Source organism: Phyllopteryx taeniolatus, chromosome 4 (genome assembly GCF_024500385.1).
Source record: "Phyllopteryx taeniolatus isolate TA_2022b chromosome 4, UOR_Ptae_1.2, whole genome shotgun sequence".
NCBI lineage: Eukaryota > Metazoa > Chordata > Actinopteri > Syngnathiformes > Syngnathidae > Phyllopteryx > Phyllopteryx taeniolatus.
Genome location: NC_084505.1, coordinates 13,827,695 through 13,844,524, shown reverse-complemented (window position 1 = coordinate 13,844,524; position 16,830 = coordinate 13,827,695). Strand labels below are relative to the sequence as shown.

The 16,830-nt window shown below is 42.1% G+C and overlaps 2 protein-coding genes across 4 annotated transcripts in view; one reads left to right on the top strand and one right to left on the bottom strand.

The window, feature by feature from the left end:
- The window catches only part of myh11a (myosin, heavy chain 11a, smooth muscle), a 32,368-nt gene extending 25,014 nt beyond the window's left edge, over positions 1–7,354 (top strand). For 2 of the 3 annotated variants that reach the window (XM_061769740.1, XM_061769739.1), the window contains 10 exons: positions 30–242; positions 424–636; positions 731–892; positions 1,223–1,351; positions 2,575–2,663; positions 2,749–2,872; positions 2,952–3,160; positions 4,472–4,580; positions 4,678–4,850; positions 5,778–7,354. In XM_061769740.1, coding sequence (XP_061625724.1) covers positions 30–242; positions 424–636; positions 731–892; positions 1,223–1,351; positions 2,575–2,663; positions 2,749–2,872; positions 2,952–3,160; positions 4,472–4,580; positions 4,678–4,850; positions 5,778–5,904 — 1,548 coding nt within the window. In that variant the 3' untranslated portion in view covers positions 5,905–7,354. Of the gene's footprint in view, positions 1–29; positions 243–423; positions 637–730; positions 893–1,222; positions 1,352–2,574; positions 2,664–2,748; positions 2,873–2,951; positions 3,161–4,471; positions 4,581–4,677; positions 4,851–5,469; positions 5,503–5,777 lie in introns of all 3 variants that reach the window. The other variant, XM_061769741.1, reaches the window with a different exon arrangement.
- LOC133476397 (nuclear distribution protein nudE homolog 1-like) lies at positions 6,770–16,666 on the bottom strand. Its single transcript, XM_061769742.1, has 9 exons — positions 16,499–16,666; positions 16,091–16,207; positions 15,725–15,878; positions 13,475–13,623; positions 13,249–13,385; positions 11,819–11,995; positions 11,643–11,728; positions 11,394–11,548; positions 6,770–10,789 (listed from the first exon to the last, which is right to left on the bottom strand). Exons 2-9 carry the CDS (start codon positions 16,174–16,176, stop codon positions 10,696–10,698), a joined length of 1,038 nt encoding a protein of 345 aa, XP_061625726.1. The 5' UTR covers positions 16,177–16,207; positions 16,499–16,666; the 3' UTR covers positions 6,770–10,695.
- Positions 16,667–16,830: the final 164 nt, after the last annotated feature.

Below are 16,830 nucleotides of genomic sequence, written 5' to 3'. Positions count from 1 at the left end.
TCATTTAATTGACGTTGTTTGGCCTCCAGATGCTGGCAGAGGAGAAGTCTATTTCTAGTAAATACGCAGACGAGAGGGATCACGCCGAGGCTGAGGCCAGAGAGAAGGAGACAAAGGCTCTGTCCCTGACGAGGGCTCTGGATGAGGCCCAGGATGCCAGAGAGGAGCTGGAGAGAGCCAACAAGGCCCTGAGGGCAGAGATGGAGGATCTGATCAGCTCAAAGGATGACGTTGGGAAAAATGTACGAGCTACAATCATGTTTAATTTTAAACGTCACTGAATGCATCATCACTGCCCTGCAGTTGACTGTGCATTTCTGGTCCATAGTCAGCTGGGATAGGCTCCAGCTCACCCTTGATCCTGAACAGAATCAATTAATGGGTCATCACAAGGTTGCTAATTTGATGCTACGCTGATGTCAGGTCCATGAGCTGGAGAAGTCCAAGCGAGGCCTGGAGGCCCAGGTGGAGGAGATGAAGACTCAGCTGGAGGAGCTGGAGGACGAGCTACAGGCTGCTGAGGATGCCAAACTGCGTCTAGAGGTCAACATGCAGGCTCTGAAGGCCCAATTTGAGAGGGATCTCCAAGGACGCGACGAGATGGGAGAGGAAAAGAAGAGACAGCTTGTCAAGCAGGTGAAGAAAAACATTTGTCTCCCTTGAAGCATCGATTACAGAAAGTTACTCCAATTTCATCAGTGATCTAACAATTTGAGCACACTCACTGCAGGTCCGTGAGTTGGAAACAGAGCTGGAGGATGAACGCAAGCAGAGGGCCTCAGCAGCAGCAGCCAAGAAGAAGTTGGAGACCGATATGAAAGATCTGGAAGGCCAGATTGATACAGCCAATAAGGGACGAGATGAGGCCATTAAGCAGCTCCGAAAGATCCAGGTGAGAGATAAGAAAATTCAGTTCTGGTTTCATTCAATTATATGGTTTTATACATTTGCTGAAGCTCCTGGATTCAAATCGGTGTTGGCTTGTGCCTTCCTGTGTGAAGTTTGAATGTTCTCCCTGATCTCCCTATCGAGCAAGGTTTTCTTTTTGTACACAGTCTTCCTTTTTCTTTGCCCTACAGGTCCACCTTAAAAAAATATATTTTAATTGTCCAAATTAACATAATATCCCAGTCTAAAGAATTAAGGCTGTCCTATCCCGTTCCTTCCATATGTAGATGCATGTAAATAAAAAAATGCTATCCTGATTCCCCTCCTCCACCAGGCCCAAATGAAGGACTTCCAGAGGGAGCTGGAAGATGCCCGTGCTGCCCGTGAGGAAGTGCTGACTACGGCCAAGGAGAGTGAGAAGAAAGCCAAGAGCCTGGAGGCTGAGTTGATGCAGCTGCAAGAGGTAACAGTGTTGCTTCACAACGAGACTAAGGAAAGCTGTTTGAACACTGATTCAGTATCCTGCTAATGTGCTGAATCATCTTGTCCTTACTAGTAAGACAATTCAGCACACTAGTAGAACAACTGTCTCACTTGTGATGTTTTTTCCACTTCTGTCATCCATTACTGTTTGACATATTGCACATGACTAGAATGCCTAGAGCGCACTAGTAGAGCAAATATGTCTTATTAGTGATGTTTTTTCCCACTACTGCCTTCCACTACTGTATGACATTTCTAAATACTGGAAGAGTAACGAGAGTGCACTATTTAAAAAAAAAACTAAATGTTACTAGTGATGTAAACATTTGCAGTTAACTATTAATATATATTAGATGTTAACTAGTAATATATATTATAATGCCACTAGTAGTACTAGTAGCATGCAGTTGTCAACTAGTGAAGTGTTTCCTAACCTTCATTGAGCCAAGGCACCCTTTTTACATCAAAAAGATTTCACGGCACAATACCCCCACCAAAAAAAAATTATATATATAATTATATATATATATATATACACACACACACACACACACACACACATACATCACAAAAAGTATGAATAATTTATAATAATGTTCTCATCTCAATTTACTCACAAATTGACCTCGGGTGAAATGTGGGCCAATTGAACACAAAGCTGATATACGTACTCACAGGAAGCCATAACTTATTCTGTTGTATGAATGTCAACAGGTGGCTACATACTGTGGTTTATTGCTCTGTCCGTCCTCTCATGGAAAAATATTTTGAAGTTCTGCCCGTCAGTACATGTCACTGGCATAAATAGATGAACAAATATATATTTGTAAATAATAAATAATATTTTTCTGACAAATTAAGTGAAATTGGATAATTTTTCCACAGCACCACTGATGATATCTCACGTCACACCAGGGTGTCAGATCACCCTGGTTGTGAATCGCTGAAGCAGTGCACAATTTTGCCTCTCTAGTAACATACTACTAGTGTGCCCTAGTCGTTCTACCAATGCGCTGAATTGAGGACAAAGTCTACTGGTATATGGACAACTCAGCGCAATAGGGTATTGAATAATTGCTCAAACAGCTGGCTATCCAAGACATCAACCTGCATTGTGGCCACCAGGCAAGAACCCCCAACCTGCTTGTGAGGAGAGGTGCAAAATAAAGGCTCAAACCCATGTTTCATGTCATGGTTCTTTAGGAACTGGCCTCTGCTGAGAGGGCCCGGAAGCAAGCAGAAGCTGAAAGGGACGAGCTGTCAGATGAGCTGGCAAGCAACTCCTCTGGAAAGTCAGTCATGTATTGTCTTTATTTGTAGAAGGACTGATGTTATCATTTGATCCAATCTGACCACACTTGGGCTTCTTGCGTAAAGGTCAGCTTTGTCAGATGAGAAGCGTCGGCTGGAAGCGAAGATCTCCCAGCTGGAAGAGGACCTCGAGGAAGAGCAGAGCAACATGGAGATCCTCAACGACAGGCTGAGGAAGAGCACACAGCAGGTTGCCGTAGAAACAAGATCACATCTCGGGCCCACTAAATTGTCTGTGTACCTGCTACTAGGATGTATTATCGCCACAGGTGGATCAGATAAACAACGAGCTGCAAACGGAGCGCTCGGCCTCTCAGAAGAACGAGAGCGCCCGGCAGCAGATGGAGCGCCAGAACAAGGAGATGAAGGCCAAGCTCAGTGAGATGGAGAACCAGGTCAAGTCTAAGTTCAAATCCACCATCACCGCTTTGGAGGCGAAGGTGGCCCAACTGGAGGAGCAGCTGGATCAGGAGAACAGGTCAGAGACATGGAAACACCCAATAATCAATGCAATACCTAAATAAATAAACTAATAATAAATAAACTAATAATAAATAAGAATAAATAAGAAACTGTCCCGGCACACGAAAGGGTAGCTCGGGGCGCTGGCAGGATGCCCTGCGGCGGGGAAAGGTCTAATGTGTCCTCGCCACCTCATGGTGAGAGGTGGGGCTTCCTGGCTGAGCCAGCGCCAAAGGGGGGGCTCCGGCTTTTATGCCCAGCCGTAAGGGGTGTGGTGGCCCCTCCCCCCGCCCCAGGGGCCAAAAGGGAGATACACCGCCACCACCGTTACTTTTCCATCCTAGGATTATTTTGTGGTTTAAAACCAGTGGGATAAAATATGAATAATTGGATCTAAGATAACGAAACTAGTTTCCAGCTTTACATTGTCACGCACACACTGTTTAATCCATGCAGGGAGTGTTTCAACCTTATGTCGTGGCTAATAACACTCAGCAGTTTGTTTGTATAACATTTCTGCTTTCGTTTTGAGATAAACACAAGCATATTCGGTTGGCAAACAAATTTCACCAGCAGACATTCAAATTCGGAGAAATACAATCACTAGTGACATTGGTGGGGTGATAGGCACTCGGGGGCATTCATGCAAAATTCTATAAAAAATGTCACACAACATTCAAATTCAGTGAAGCTATGTCTGCAGTAACTCTCCACCGCCTGTGGGTGTCGCTGGTGTCCCATCTATTGTCCCAGAGGTCTTCAGTTGCATTTCAAACAACAAATGGTCCTTTCTGAACTTTTATCTTGGCATGCGGGACCTGTGGATTTTTCAAGCTTTTTTCAGTCGGTATCTTGACCCCTGCACACAGGGGGTCTTCTGATGACTGGGAGTCCAGGTTTCTGGGGTAGCTGCTAATTGATTTAAAGTCCGGGTGAGAAGTCAGGATTCCCGGTCTCTGCTTTTGATGAGCTCTTGCAGACTGCCTGGTAATTCATTTAGCGTCCGTGTGAGATAAACCAGGCATCCCCGTGACCGTCTGTCTCGGCAGGGGAGCGGAGACGGAGTTGCAGTCCCAATTTGGGGGTTATGGTGCCATCTGGCGAGAGCATGTCCATTACAGTATACTACAATGATGTTTTTTCCAGTGCTATGTAATGTTGTTGCTGCAGTAGGCCTACTGAGAAAGCAAAGGAATCTTTCTTCCGTAACCATCCCAAGTCCCTATTTTCACCAGAAGCAGGTCTCAAACCTGCAACTCCCGCAGTCCTTGCAGAGCTACTGTCCAGTTTGAAATGAATCGCACCGAGATTGTCCCTTGTTTTTCAGGGAGAAGCAAGCTACTGCCAAGAGTGTGCGCCAGAAGGATAAGAAGCTCAAGGATGTGATAATGCAGGTGGAGGATGAAAGGAAACAGGCAGAACAGTACAAAGACCAGGTAGGATCACTTGTTTTCCATCAATTTCAGGGCTGCTGGCGGTAGCAGAAGTGGTGCATCCTAGACGTGAATGCTCCCTTGATCAATTCCACACTAGGCGGAGAAGGCAAACGCACGCATGAAGCAACTGAAGCGGCAACTGGAGGAGTCGGAGGAGGAGTCTCAGCGAGCCACAGCTGCCCGTAGGAAGCTGCAGAGGGAGCTGGATGAAGCCACCGAGGCCAACGATGCCATGAGTCGCGAGGTCAATTCTCTCAAGAGCAAACTCCGGTAAGAATATTTTCCATGTCAACCTTCTTCCTGACCTGAACAAATCATTTATAGTTGCTTTTCTTTGAACTGCCAGTGCAGTGGGACAAGGATGCGTAGCAATAGATGTCATGAGGAGACTAAAATATCTGCATTGGGAAATTGTTTTCGCACGCAATAATACAATTTAAGCTAATTAGGTGCGCATACAAATACACTCACTGTCCCTAACATCAGCCACTACATTTGTTATATCTGACAATCACATCCAACACAGCTTGCACAACACCAGCAAAATTTTAATTCAGTCGTCCTAATATACTCATACTAACCTCTTCATTAGGTACAGCTGCACAATCTACAAAAACGCTTACAAAGTTAATATTGTTGTTTTGACAGACAGAAATTTATTTCTTGTAGAACTGCACTTCATCCTGCTGAGAGTGATTTCTAACATGGTTACGTTATTTAGCCACATAGAAGTTTTAGAACTATCATGCAGTATATAATTTTGTACAATTTGTAGTGCAAATGTTTTTCAAATAGCTCTGTCATTGGATTAAAATGTTTTCTTGTAATGTATATAGTACATCAAATAAACTCTTAAGGCAATACAAATGTGTTTATTTTTGTATTCCAGAAGCAACCCCTAATTCAAGAAGTAATACAGCAGGTACCGCTACATCTAAATTACTCTATCCTCATTATCTCTTACGAAATCCCCAACTTCAATTAATTTCCAATTCACACTCTTCCTTCTAACAACTTACTGAGCCCACCCAGAGAATTACGTCAGCCACTTTCAAACTGAAAGCTTTGCTGAATTGCCATAAACAGAATGGCAATTCTCTTATTTTTTTTGTGACACAGCCGAGGAAAAGAGCTCGGCAAACGGTCCTGACTCCTCTCCTGTGGCCGCTGTGTCATCTTGTACCTGTGACCTTTTAGGCGTGGAAATGAGCCCTCCTTTGGCAGCACACCTCGGCGTACGGGCGGAGGTCGGAGGGTGGTTGAGGATGCGTCTGAGGAGGAGGCGGACTCCCAAAGTGACTTCAATGGAAAGTCAGCAGACTGAGAGATGAGACGACATCAACTAAGCAAATACTAGCTTCTCCTGACAATACTTGTTCTTGATAATGGAGGTCAATCTTTTGCTTTATTTCCTTCTCCCTAGTTCAACCTCACATCCAAATATGCACTGCCTGGCCAGAGAAAAGTAGCATACTGTTTCATTCGGCTGCCTTATCTTTGAGTTCACACTCATTTGACATCATTTAAGTAAGCCCATGCAATGTCACATTTTCTACTACTAAGAGATGTATTTTTTGGCCAAGATCTTGTATTGACAATGAGAGCTAGACCTCTGTGTAATGCACATTCATAAGATCCTCAATGGGGTGAAGGTATCAATCATTTGTGAAAATGCTTTTACTATTTGAGCCAAATGGCATTGGCTTTGAGACGTTGTCATCTTGGAATATACCCATGCCATCAAAGAAGAAACAACAATCCATCATTGTTAAAACCTGTTCATTCAGCATATTCATGGGCACAGAATGGGAACCCTGACCAACTGATACCAACCCAGATTGTCACACTGCCTACACAAGCTGCTACATGTAGCATAAAGGGTGGTAATCACTTTCATCCCCAATTCCTACGCATCACCCTAGAACAGGGTCAAATCTGTATTCAATAGACCACATGGCATTTTTTGCATTGCTGGAGCCACAACCACACAATGTCTTAGTTGTAAGAAAGAGGCTATTAATTGCATCAGTTAGGGACAAATATCAACTATTTCAGTAATCAATTTTAACTTTACGCTTAGTTAAATCCAGTTTGTTTCATTTCAAGAGGCCAGGTAGCATATATTTGTCTGCCATTTCCAGTAGTTAACTGACTTATCCTCTTGTTTCAGAGCACTTTTTCTTGACACAAATCAAATAGATAAACTAAACATCAACCAAGGGGGTTCTTTTGTGCCATCACTCCCGTGTGATTTACTGTTTCCATTTAGTGCTCCACTGAATGACTAGTAATGCAACATTCTGTATACAATAGGTGCCACTAATTACCATGCTAACCTGCCAGCAGAGCCAATACTGTATGTCACATTTGGATAGTATGTCCCCTTGTGTAAATGTGGAACTACTGCAGCTACGGTTGTCTTTTTGCCTGTGACTGCTGTTGATGTATGAGATTGGAAATGTAGATGTCGTCTACACCCAGTGTGCTTTTTGTACCCTAAATAGTACTCAACTATGAGATTTTGTATGATCACTGTTCCATACTTTTACATATAAAAGGTTACCAAAGGTTTAGGGTCACCTCTTGTACAATTTGCTGCATTCTTGACAACTGTCAGCAGTTCAGTCTGTATTCTAAAATTTGTAACTGCTAATCACTCTCGACTGTTCAATACAGTTATGTAATCAACTGATGTTTACAATTGCACAATTTCTTTCTAATAATTGTTGAACCACCTGCACACAAAAATAAAGCTCTATATGCACAAAAAAAGACCATGATATCCTTTTGTTTCAGTGGAGATCAGTAATTTCACAAGTCAAACTGAAGCAGTTCAACAGGGGTCAGAGTTTGGTGTAACACATCAAATTAATAAAAGGCCACAAGGAATTGAATGCAAAACAAAATACACAATCTTTGACCTGAAACAGCTTCAAAGGGGGAAAACAGTCATATTAAAAATAGTTATTTCTTCTAATTCCTATTTCACAATTGTCCCCCCCCCCCCCCCAAAAAAAAATAAAAAAATAAAGGCAGGAAAAAGGTTATCAAATATACACTAGTCAAACTACAAACAGTGAATCTCATTAACCGGATCAACTATATTATTGCTCGCTTTCCCTCCCCAGTCCCGACGTATGAGTCAACAGTTATTAACAGAACAATTGTTACATTCAGTAGAGTGTGTGCACTTATAAAAATTAAAGTCGCTCCAAATCAAGAGATAATAATGTGGAGGAAGGCAGCATTGGTTTAAAACCAACCCCTGGCAGCAACATTTTTCTATATTAACCCACAAATGAAGCTCCAACGCAACAGATTAGGGCTGGGCAATTACATGATGGAGATCAAAGATCATGATGAATTTCCTGTCGATCTCGATTATCAGCTGTGCACGTATTTCTCGATCTAACACGGCAGGAATGTGTGTGACAACAGTCAGTCGGGAAAACGAAACTACCGGTCCGACTCAACCGTCGTCCACTCTTCACCCTGGCCACTCCGCAAGTTTGCAACATCGGTTGTGTGCCGGTGTCTCCAAAGCGAAGTGGAGCAATGTTATTAACTAGCCGATGTGCAAGGTAGAGTGCCACGAAAAAGTATTGGCCCCCTTCTCAAATTCTTATAGTTTTGCATAGTTTCTCCACTTTAAAATAAAACTAATGTAAGTATCAGACAAATATAACCCAAGTGAACTTAAAATGCTGTTTTTAAATGGTGATTTCATTTATTAAGAAAAAAACTATTCAAAGTTACCTGGCCCTGTGTGAAAAAGTAATGGACCCCTGAACCTAATAACTGGTTGGGCCATCCTCATCAGCAACAACTGAAATCAAGCATTTTCTATAACTGGCAATGAGTTTTTCACATCTCAGTGGAGATATTTTGGCTCAATCTTCCTTGCATAATTGTTTGAAGTCAGCAAAAATGGAGAGTTTTCAAGCATGAATGGCCTTTTTAAGGTCATGCCACTGCATTTCAATCAGCTGCAAGTCGGTACTTTGACTAGGCCACTCCAAAACCATGTTTTTTTTAAGCCATTCAGAAGTTGATCTGCTGGTGTTTTGGATCATTATCCTGCTGCAGAACCCAAGTGTCCTTTAGCTTGAGGTGAAAAAAACTTGGCTGAACATTCCCCTAAAGGATTTTGTGTTAAAGAGCAGAATTCATGGCTCCATCAATCACAGCAATTTGTTCAGGTCCTTAAGGAGCAAAGCAGCCCAAGACCATCATACTACCACCACATTTGACTGTTGGTATGATGTTCTTTTTCTGAAACCAGGTGTAACAAAACCTTCCTAAAAGCTCAACTTTCATCTCGCCAGTCCATTTAATATTTTCCCAAAAGTCTTGGGAATCATTCAGATGTTTTTTTGCAAAGATGCGCAGTGGTTTTTGCATTGGAACTCTACCCTGGATGCCATTTTTGTCCAGTCTCTTCCTTATTGTTGTGTCATGAACACTGACATGCAGTTCTTTAGAAGTTGTCCTGAGTTCCTTTGTGTCCTCCTGGATGAGTCATTGCTGTTCTCTTGGGGTAATCTTTGTAGGCCAGCCACTGCTGTGAAGGTTCACCATTGTTCGATGTTTTCTCCATGTGAGGATAATGCCTCTCCCTATGGTTCACTGGAACCCTAAAGCTTTAGAAATGGCTTTGTAACCCTTTCTAGATTGATAGATGTCAATTGTTTGGATCATGTAATTTTGTTGCAACTTTTTTAGATCTTTTGTCTGACTTGATTTTGTCAGGAGATATTCTGTTTACGTGATTTCTTGATTGAACAGGTCTGCAAGGAATCAGGCTTAGGTGTGAGATGTGAAAATTGACCAGAAATTGTAATTAACCACAATTAAGTCATGATTTAACAAGGAGGGAAATTACTTTTTCCACACAGGGCCAGGTAACTGAATTGTTATTTAATAAACGAAATAATAAAAAAAAAAACAGTATTTTAAGTTCACTTGGGTTATATTTGTCTGATGATCTTAAAGTGGGGGAACTGCAAACATGAGAATTTGAGAAGGAAGCAAATACGTTTTCACGGCACTTTGTCGATGCCTTCAAAAACGGGCAACACTTTGCTTATTAATTTGAAAAAGTACCACCACAGTTAAGGTCAGTGTTCATGACAACAATAAGGAAGAGACTGGACAAAAACCACCCAGGTGATTCTGCGGAAAGCCTAAAAACGCAAGTGCATTCAATACATACCTTCCGATCACTGCTGCCAGCACAAGTAGCATTAGCAGTTAGCCACTGCTAGCGGTGAGGTCGCCAGACCAAAGCAACCAATCAATCGTGTGATCATGATTCAGGTGGTTTGTAAATCTTTGTAAAGCTTGTTAGTCTGTTTATATTGTTCAACATTCGTTGCACTGTTGTGTGAAAACTGTTTATCTGCTTAGTATGCCAATATCATGTTGGGGTTACAGTTCTAAATATTGACTGAGGAGTGTTAAAAGGAGTTTATAAAATGAACTAATCTCTAGCTTTAGTTTTGAGTACAGATGCTTTAAAAATGGACTCTTTAAAAAAAGTTTTAAAAATAAAATTGTGATGATCGAAAGGTATGAAAAAAAAGGTTTTTTTCTGCCATATCACCCAGCCCTACATCAGATACATGAAAATTAATTGATTAATTGAATTAAATAAATTGATTAATCCATTTAATTAATCAAAGAATTTAAAAAAAAATGCATTATTGAAAAAATATAAATGTATTTCCCTCATCACAGCTTTGGTTTGTACTCAAACAACAACCTAGTGTTGTTAATTTAGATCATTTAATGGTCCTGAAATTAGGGTCACTTACATGTCTGGAATATTTGTTACATGGGAGTGATCATCACAGCCAGGCAGTAAGTCAATACAGTGATGTTTTCAAGCTCCTCACTCATGGACATGAGTGAAGGTGGATGTTACGCATAAACGTTGTGCCACATCCCATGATATGGTGTGATACAGGTGAATCTGAGGCAGCTGAATTCCACACATGTGGAGAAGGGAGCAAAGAAAGTGGGTTTCAGGTTCAATAAGCTCAATGTTCAAAGTTCTGATGGTATTGGGAGGTGGAAGGGGAGTTGGTGCGAGGTGAAGTTAGGAGGGGCAGGTTTCTCACAGCAGCATCTTGACTCCTCCCTTTGGAGACTGAGCACCCAGAGAGACACCTCGTGGAGGTGCTGGTCCAAACTCTAGCCGCTTCACTAAGCTGCAAGACAAGCACAAATACTTTTAAGACATCCTCATTAAAACTCCCACAGTCACACTAAAACTATATTTTATTTCATCACCCCCCCCCCCCCCCCTAATAATCATTTTACTATACTACGAGCTCACACTAAAAATGAATACACCAAAGTCCTCGCAAAAAATAAGTATTTATACAGCCGACTGGGCCCGACTGCAAATAGTTAAAATCAGTTAATAACTGACGCTCATTATAATTGCCATGGGAAAATTATTATTTTTTTTTTTTTACCCGAAACCCCCCCACCTCCCAAAAAAAGCACGAATAAGCAGGGGAATGGGTAAAATAAAAACATGAATAAGCACTGGGATTTGGGAAAGAAATATTGCGAATAAGTGGGGGGGTTCCGCAAATAAAAAAAGTTTGCGATCAGATGAATTCACGGACGCCGAACCGTGAATATGCGGGGGTCTACTGTACGCCACTTACATAATCATCTCTGGTGAAAATTCTGGATGAACGTAAAATGCACAACAACCTTTACAGGTGAACTTAATTGGACCTGTAGACTTTTGAATGTACATGTATTCAATGTTGCTGTTTATTAAATGTGAATCCCTCTCACCTGTCATACTGTGGAGGAGGGCTCATGCTGCTAGCTTGGATGTCAGCTCCACCGTCTAGCCCACAAGGACTAGCAGGGGCAGCTGCCAGCGCTGGTCGGGTACTCGATGTGTCATATACAAAGTCACGACACGAGGCCAGCTTGGACTCCAGATTCTGCCATGCCACAAACAACACAGACAGTTTACACATGATCACAAACTTCATCATGATAGAGACATAAAACAAGGGAGACAAATACATCTCATACCCCAACTTTTCTCAGCAGTTCCCCAACAATGTTCAGTGCAGATATTCTTGCAGATGTTGTAAGAGGAGTCCCTGTTAGACCATCACCTGACACAGAACAAAAGAACAGGGGGAATATAAAACTTACTGGCATCATTAAACATTTAAGAAAACAGAAAAGCAAGTCTCTCTATTCACCTCGCCGGATGCTGGATGCAGGTGGTGTGGCGAACGCGCTGGGAGGCTTGGAGGGGGTAACAGGGGTCGGGGGGTTATTAGCGGAGGGGCACGTCAGGTCCGGTCGATCCAGGTCTTTGCCCATGCTGCTGGATGGTCGCCTTTCCTTCTGACGCACAGCCAGCTCCTGGCGAAGATCTGCGTCAAACAGGACAACCAAAGGACTGTTGTACGGAGTAAAAAGTGCAACCGCTAAAGTCAAATTTCACTGACATGTACAATTCGGAAATTGTCAAACGTTTCTTGGAGTCGCACAGTACTTTGGAGATCTCACATGAAGAGACTTCATTTGAGTGAGTGTCTGAAAGAATATATACTTGTGTTTTGGATTTTCTTTGGCTTTAACTTGTAATGTCATGCCAACACAGAAGACGACTAGTGATGGCAAAGAGGAAAAATGTCAAGGTGACATTAGAACCAGGTTCTACTGCTCAACCAATAAGAACACCCATTTCGAGATTATGTTTTTTATCCATTTGTCAGCGATCACAAGAACAATTTTTCCGAATTTTAGATAAGAATCACCTTTAGTCATTGGTGTGTACTCCTTTTTGCAACATTGTAACATTTAATGAATTTGGTATCTAGATGGCACCTAACCGTTTGGTTGCCTCGGTAACCCTAGTACTGTCTATGTTTTTGTGATTTTCGTTCGTCTTTGGAGACATTATTGGACTTATTTACACAAGGGAAGACTTGCAAAACATTAGGGAGTCTACTCCGGACTTTCTTTCACCAACTGTCACATATCTGCTCAGGTTTTCTAGGAGTTACTCACCAGCGGATCGTCTGCGGTCTATGGCCATAGAGGGTAGCGTGCCCAAGTGCGGCTCACGTTCCGAAAGAGAACACCCCGTCGATCCACCTCGCAAATCTATGCTACCTAGCCAACTAAATGGACAATCTTCATCTTCTCACAAAGACCAGTAAAGACTTTGGACGTTTCGCCGCCCTGTGCTTCATGGAGACATGGCTATGTGAACACATCCCCGATGGCGCCATAATGCTCCCCAGCTTCCAAATACACCGAGCAGACCGTGTCATGGAGCTATCGGGGACTTTAACAAATTGAAATAAAAGTAGCGAGCGACATTTAGATCATTGTAACAGAGTAAAAGTACAGTTCTCAACAGCAGAAGTGGCGGAAATGGTTTTTTTCCTGGTCTCGTCAACTCCTGTGACTTATCCAAAGCAGGTCCCGAGCGCACAGGCAGAACCTCAGAACGACGCGCTGGCATATTAGTCCGCCGCGGAGTAATATTCAGAAATTACATCTGTGTGTGGATGGTGGATGTATGGAATGGACCGAGTTGCCAGCATTCAAGGAGTACAAAACAGCCTATGACGTCAGCGACGGCGGCAGCGACTCCACTGAGCATAGATGCGTTTACCTCTGGCTTCATCTTTGAGCCTCTGAACAGATTCAAGCAGGTTCTCCTTCTCATCCAGCTCACTCTCAAGAAAAGCATTCCTCTCAATGACATGGTTCATCCTCTGCTCGAAGTCCTCCAGAGACATGATGGTAGCCCTGGACAGGAACTGAGATGATGATTGTGTCCCTGAAAAATTTAAACTATTTTTACAGCAAAACTATTGCATTGAGATTTAGATTCTGACCTTTTGGTCCTCTCAAGGTCATCATTGGACTGTTCTAGCTCTCTTATATATTTCTGCAGGTGATCTTTGACTGCTGTCGTCTCTGCCAGAGTTTCCTCCAGGGTGGATATGTGCTTAAAAGTATCAGTGTGGTGGCTCTCAAATTTCTCCTGCAAGCAGCACACAAATCAGTCAGATGCCAAATATTGCTGACATCCCAGATTCAACGGTGTAGCTTGCAAATGACACACAAAAAAGAATGATATTTCGGCTGTTAAAAATGGCATGTAATAAATAAGATTGTGATTTTATTCATGTTTTTTTACTGAACAGCCTCTGTTCCGATGGAAAAAAATGCCTACAAAACAACTGTACTAGTGTGAACACAGCTTAAAGGTCCCGTATGTTACCAAACCAACTTTTTCTACTATTTTGGATGTTATACTGGCTGCAGGGTGCATCAGTAAACGTGAAATATGAATTAAAATCATCCACGCATTCCTGAGTTCCAGACATGTTTCTGCTGAGAGGCCTGAAATTCGGTCATTCGAATTTCTCAAGCTCGTCTAGGTCACTAGCGAAGATCTCCGCCTACCTCTCCGCTCCCGAGCCAGCGCTGTCAACATAAAATTGTGTGCTTTCACAAGTGGGTCTTCTACAGGGAGGCAACCAATCAGAGGAAAGGGGGTGGTCTTAGCCAAATAAGGATAAAACTGATACAAAACTGGGTCAAACAGAAGCAGCTATCAGAGGGACCTTTTCTCGACACTCGTATGACAAAACCAATGTGTTGTTTTTTTTTAATTCAATTTACACTTTTATACTAAATCCATGTTAGAGAGTCATTCTATGGAGGTCTAAATAGCCAAAATATGGGCCCTTTAAGCACAAGACTGCATTGATGATTTCCATAAAATATGCACTTCCCCATGAAAAAAAAAACAAAATAGCAGTCAGGTGCTTGTAAGCACAGTAATTTTCCTAGTGGCCGTGGCAATCACTGATTTAGGCTGCCTTACAGAAAAAGCAAAAGAACAATATGATATTTCCTGACAAGTTAGCCCATCTCACTAAAGGGGGGGGGGGGGGGGGGGGGGAGGAGAAAAAAGTCCACGAGGAGTTGGTGGAATTGAATTCACGGTACTCTATGCTTAAAAAACCAGCCAATCGCAGGGCACATACAAACAAACAACCATTCACACTCACATTCAAACCTACGGGCAATTTAGAGCTACTGAGTGATATTTTATTCATATAGGGCCATTACGGTATATTATTTTGCAATAATAATAATAATATTTATATTACTGCAAAAATTTCAACAATTAATTGTTTTTCTGTCAATATGGGGTGCTGTGTGTACATTAATGAGGGGGAAAATTAACAAATGATTTTAGCAAATGGCTGGAATATAACAGACTGAAAAATTTAAGGGGGTCTGAATACTTTCCGTACCCACTGTATACCCTGCAATTGACTGGCAACCAGTGTGGTACCCTGCCTCTTGCCCATAGTCAGCTGGGATAGGCTGAAGCTCACCCACAACTCTGATGAAGAAAATGCACTATTACGATGAAAGGCCAACCAGTTCAGGGTGTACCCCGCCTCCTGCCCGATGACAGCTGGGATAGGCTCCTGCACGCCCGCGACCCTAGTGAGGAGAAGCGGCTCAGAAAATGGATGGATGGATGGATGGACGATGAAAGGCCTCCTCCGCCCTATTAAAAGCTGTAATCCTAATATGCACCAGATACTCTCCAGGTGGGTATCTGAGCCTGTTTAAATTATATCAAAGCTGACATATTTGCAGGAAGCCATAAATTATAATTTACTGTGCTGCGTGAATGGCACCAGGTGAATACACGTTTATTGTACCTTCTGCTATCTAGTGGAAAATTATTTAATTGTTCTGCATGTCACAATACGTCACTGGCATAGAATAGATGAACAAAGATTTGTAATTAATAATTATTGGACAAATTAAGTGAAAGTGGATAATTTTCCACTGCACCCCTAATGATCTCTCACAGCAAATTTGTTGGGAATTACTACTCTGAACAGATTGCATGTGCTGTTGCTAATGTAAGTGACAAATGGAAACTATTTTTGGACACATTGTTCAGTCCTAACGGTCAGTTTTATCCCGTTATATCAGGATCCATTTTATAAAGGTTCCTCTGTACTGATAGCATGCTGAAAACGAACCTTAGCTTTTCTTCGATCCGGCTCCCCCAAAAAACATGCATATTCAGTTTCACTTATCAATCAAACCTTAATGTTTTCCAGTTCCATACAGAGCCTGCTGTTGTCCTGCAACAATTCCTTGTTCCGAACTTCACACTGCTTCAGCTCGGCTTCCAACTCTGCTTCATAGTCTCGGCTCATCTGCTGAAATTCCTCCAGCTCCTCCTGAGCTTCATCTGCCCTAATGACAGCACAACGATTCCAAATGAGTTCAACCTCCATGCATCCCTCAGGAGTGTTACATTCAAGATGACGACAAATGACGGTGGTTTAGTGTGTGTGTGTGTGTGTGTGTGTGTGTGGCTATAAGAATCCGTAATCATAGTATCGAAAAGGTCAGTGTTTTTATTGGGATTATATTTATTATTATTACTATATATTTAATGATACTACCTCTGCTGGTGTGCATTTGCCTGCTCCTTCCAGAAGCCCAACTCCTCTTGTAGAGTCGCAAAGTTGCGTGTTGTCGGCTCGCCCATGTCTCAGGGTGCTCGGCTTTATGGGGCCAAACTTAAAAGGGGCATCATGCAACATGCTTAACAATGTTTTTGTCTCACAACACCGTCACTGCTGTTAGCAGATGCTAACACGCTAATATAAATGGAGGAATCTGCAGACCATTTGCCACAGTAGGCTAGTGTTTACACATAAAATAATCTTTTAAAAAAATGCGGAAATGTTGACTAGTTTTTGGAGGACAAAACGACTGTTAAATTTACATGTAACATTTTTATGGCTTAGCAATCTTAGCAAACAAGGTTACACCACGCCAAGTTAAACGGATGTTTAAAATAGACTCACCTGCATGCAAAGGAAATAGTAAAACAGATTAGGTTAATATTTATATTCCGGGTTAAGAGCTTTCGTACACATTTTATAGTAATGTGCGTTGCTCGAACAAACTTAGTTTAGCTCTGGCCGCCAGCTCAAACTACACTGCGGTTTTCCACCAATCAATTACAAACGAAGCTTGAATTCCGAAACGCTATTGGGCTAAACGAATGACGACGCTAAGCGTTTACCCAATCAACACAATCATTTTATCGATGTAGTGGGCGGGGATTTCTGACGTAACCGTCACAAAACGGGGAAAAAAGGATATTTGATGAGATTAACAAGTTCAAAAATAATAA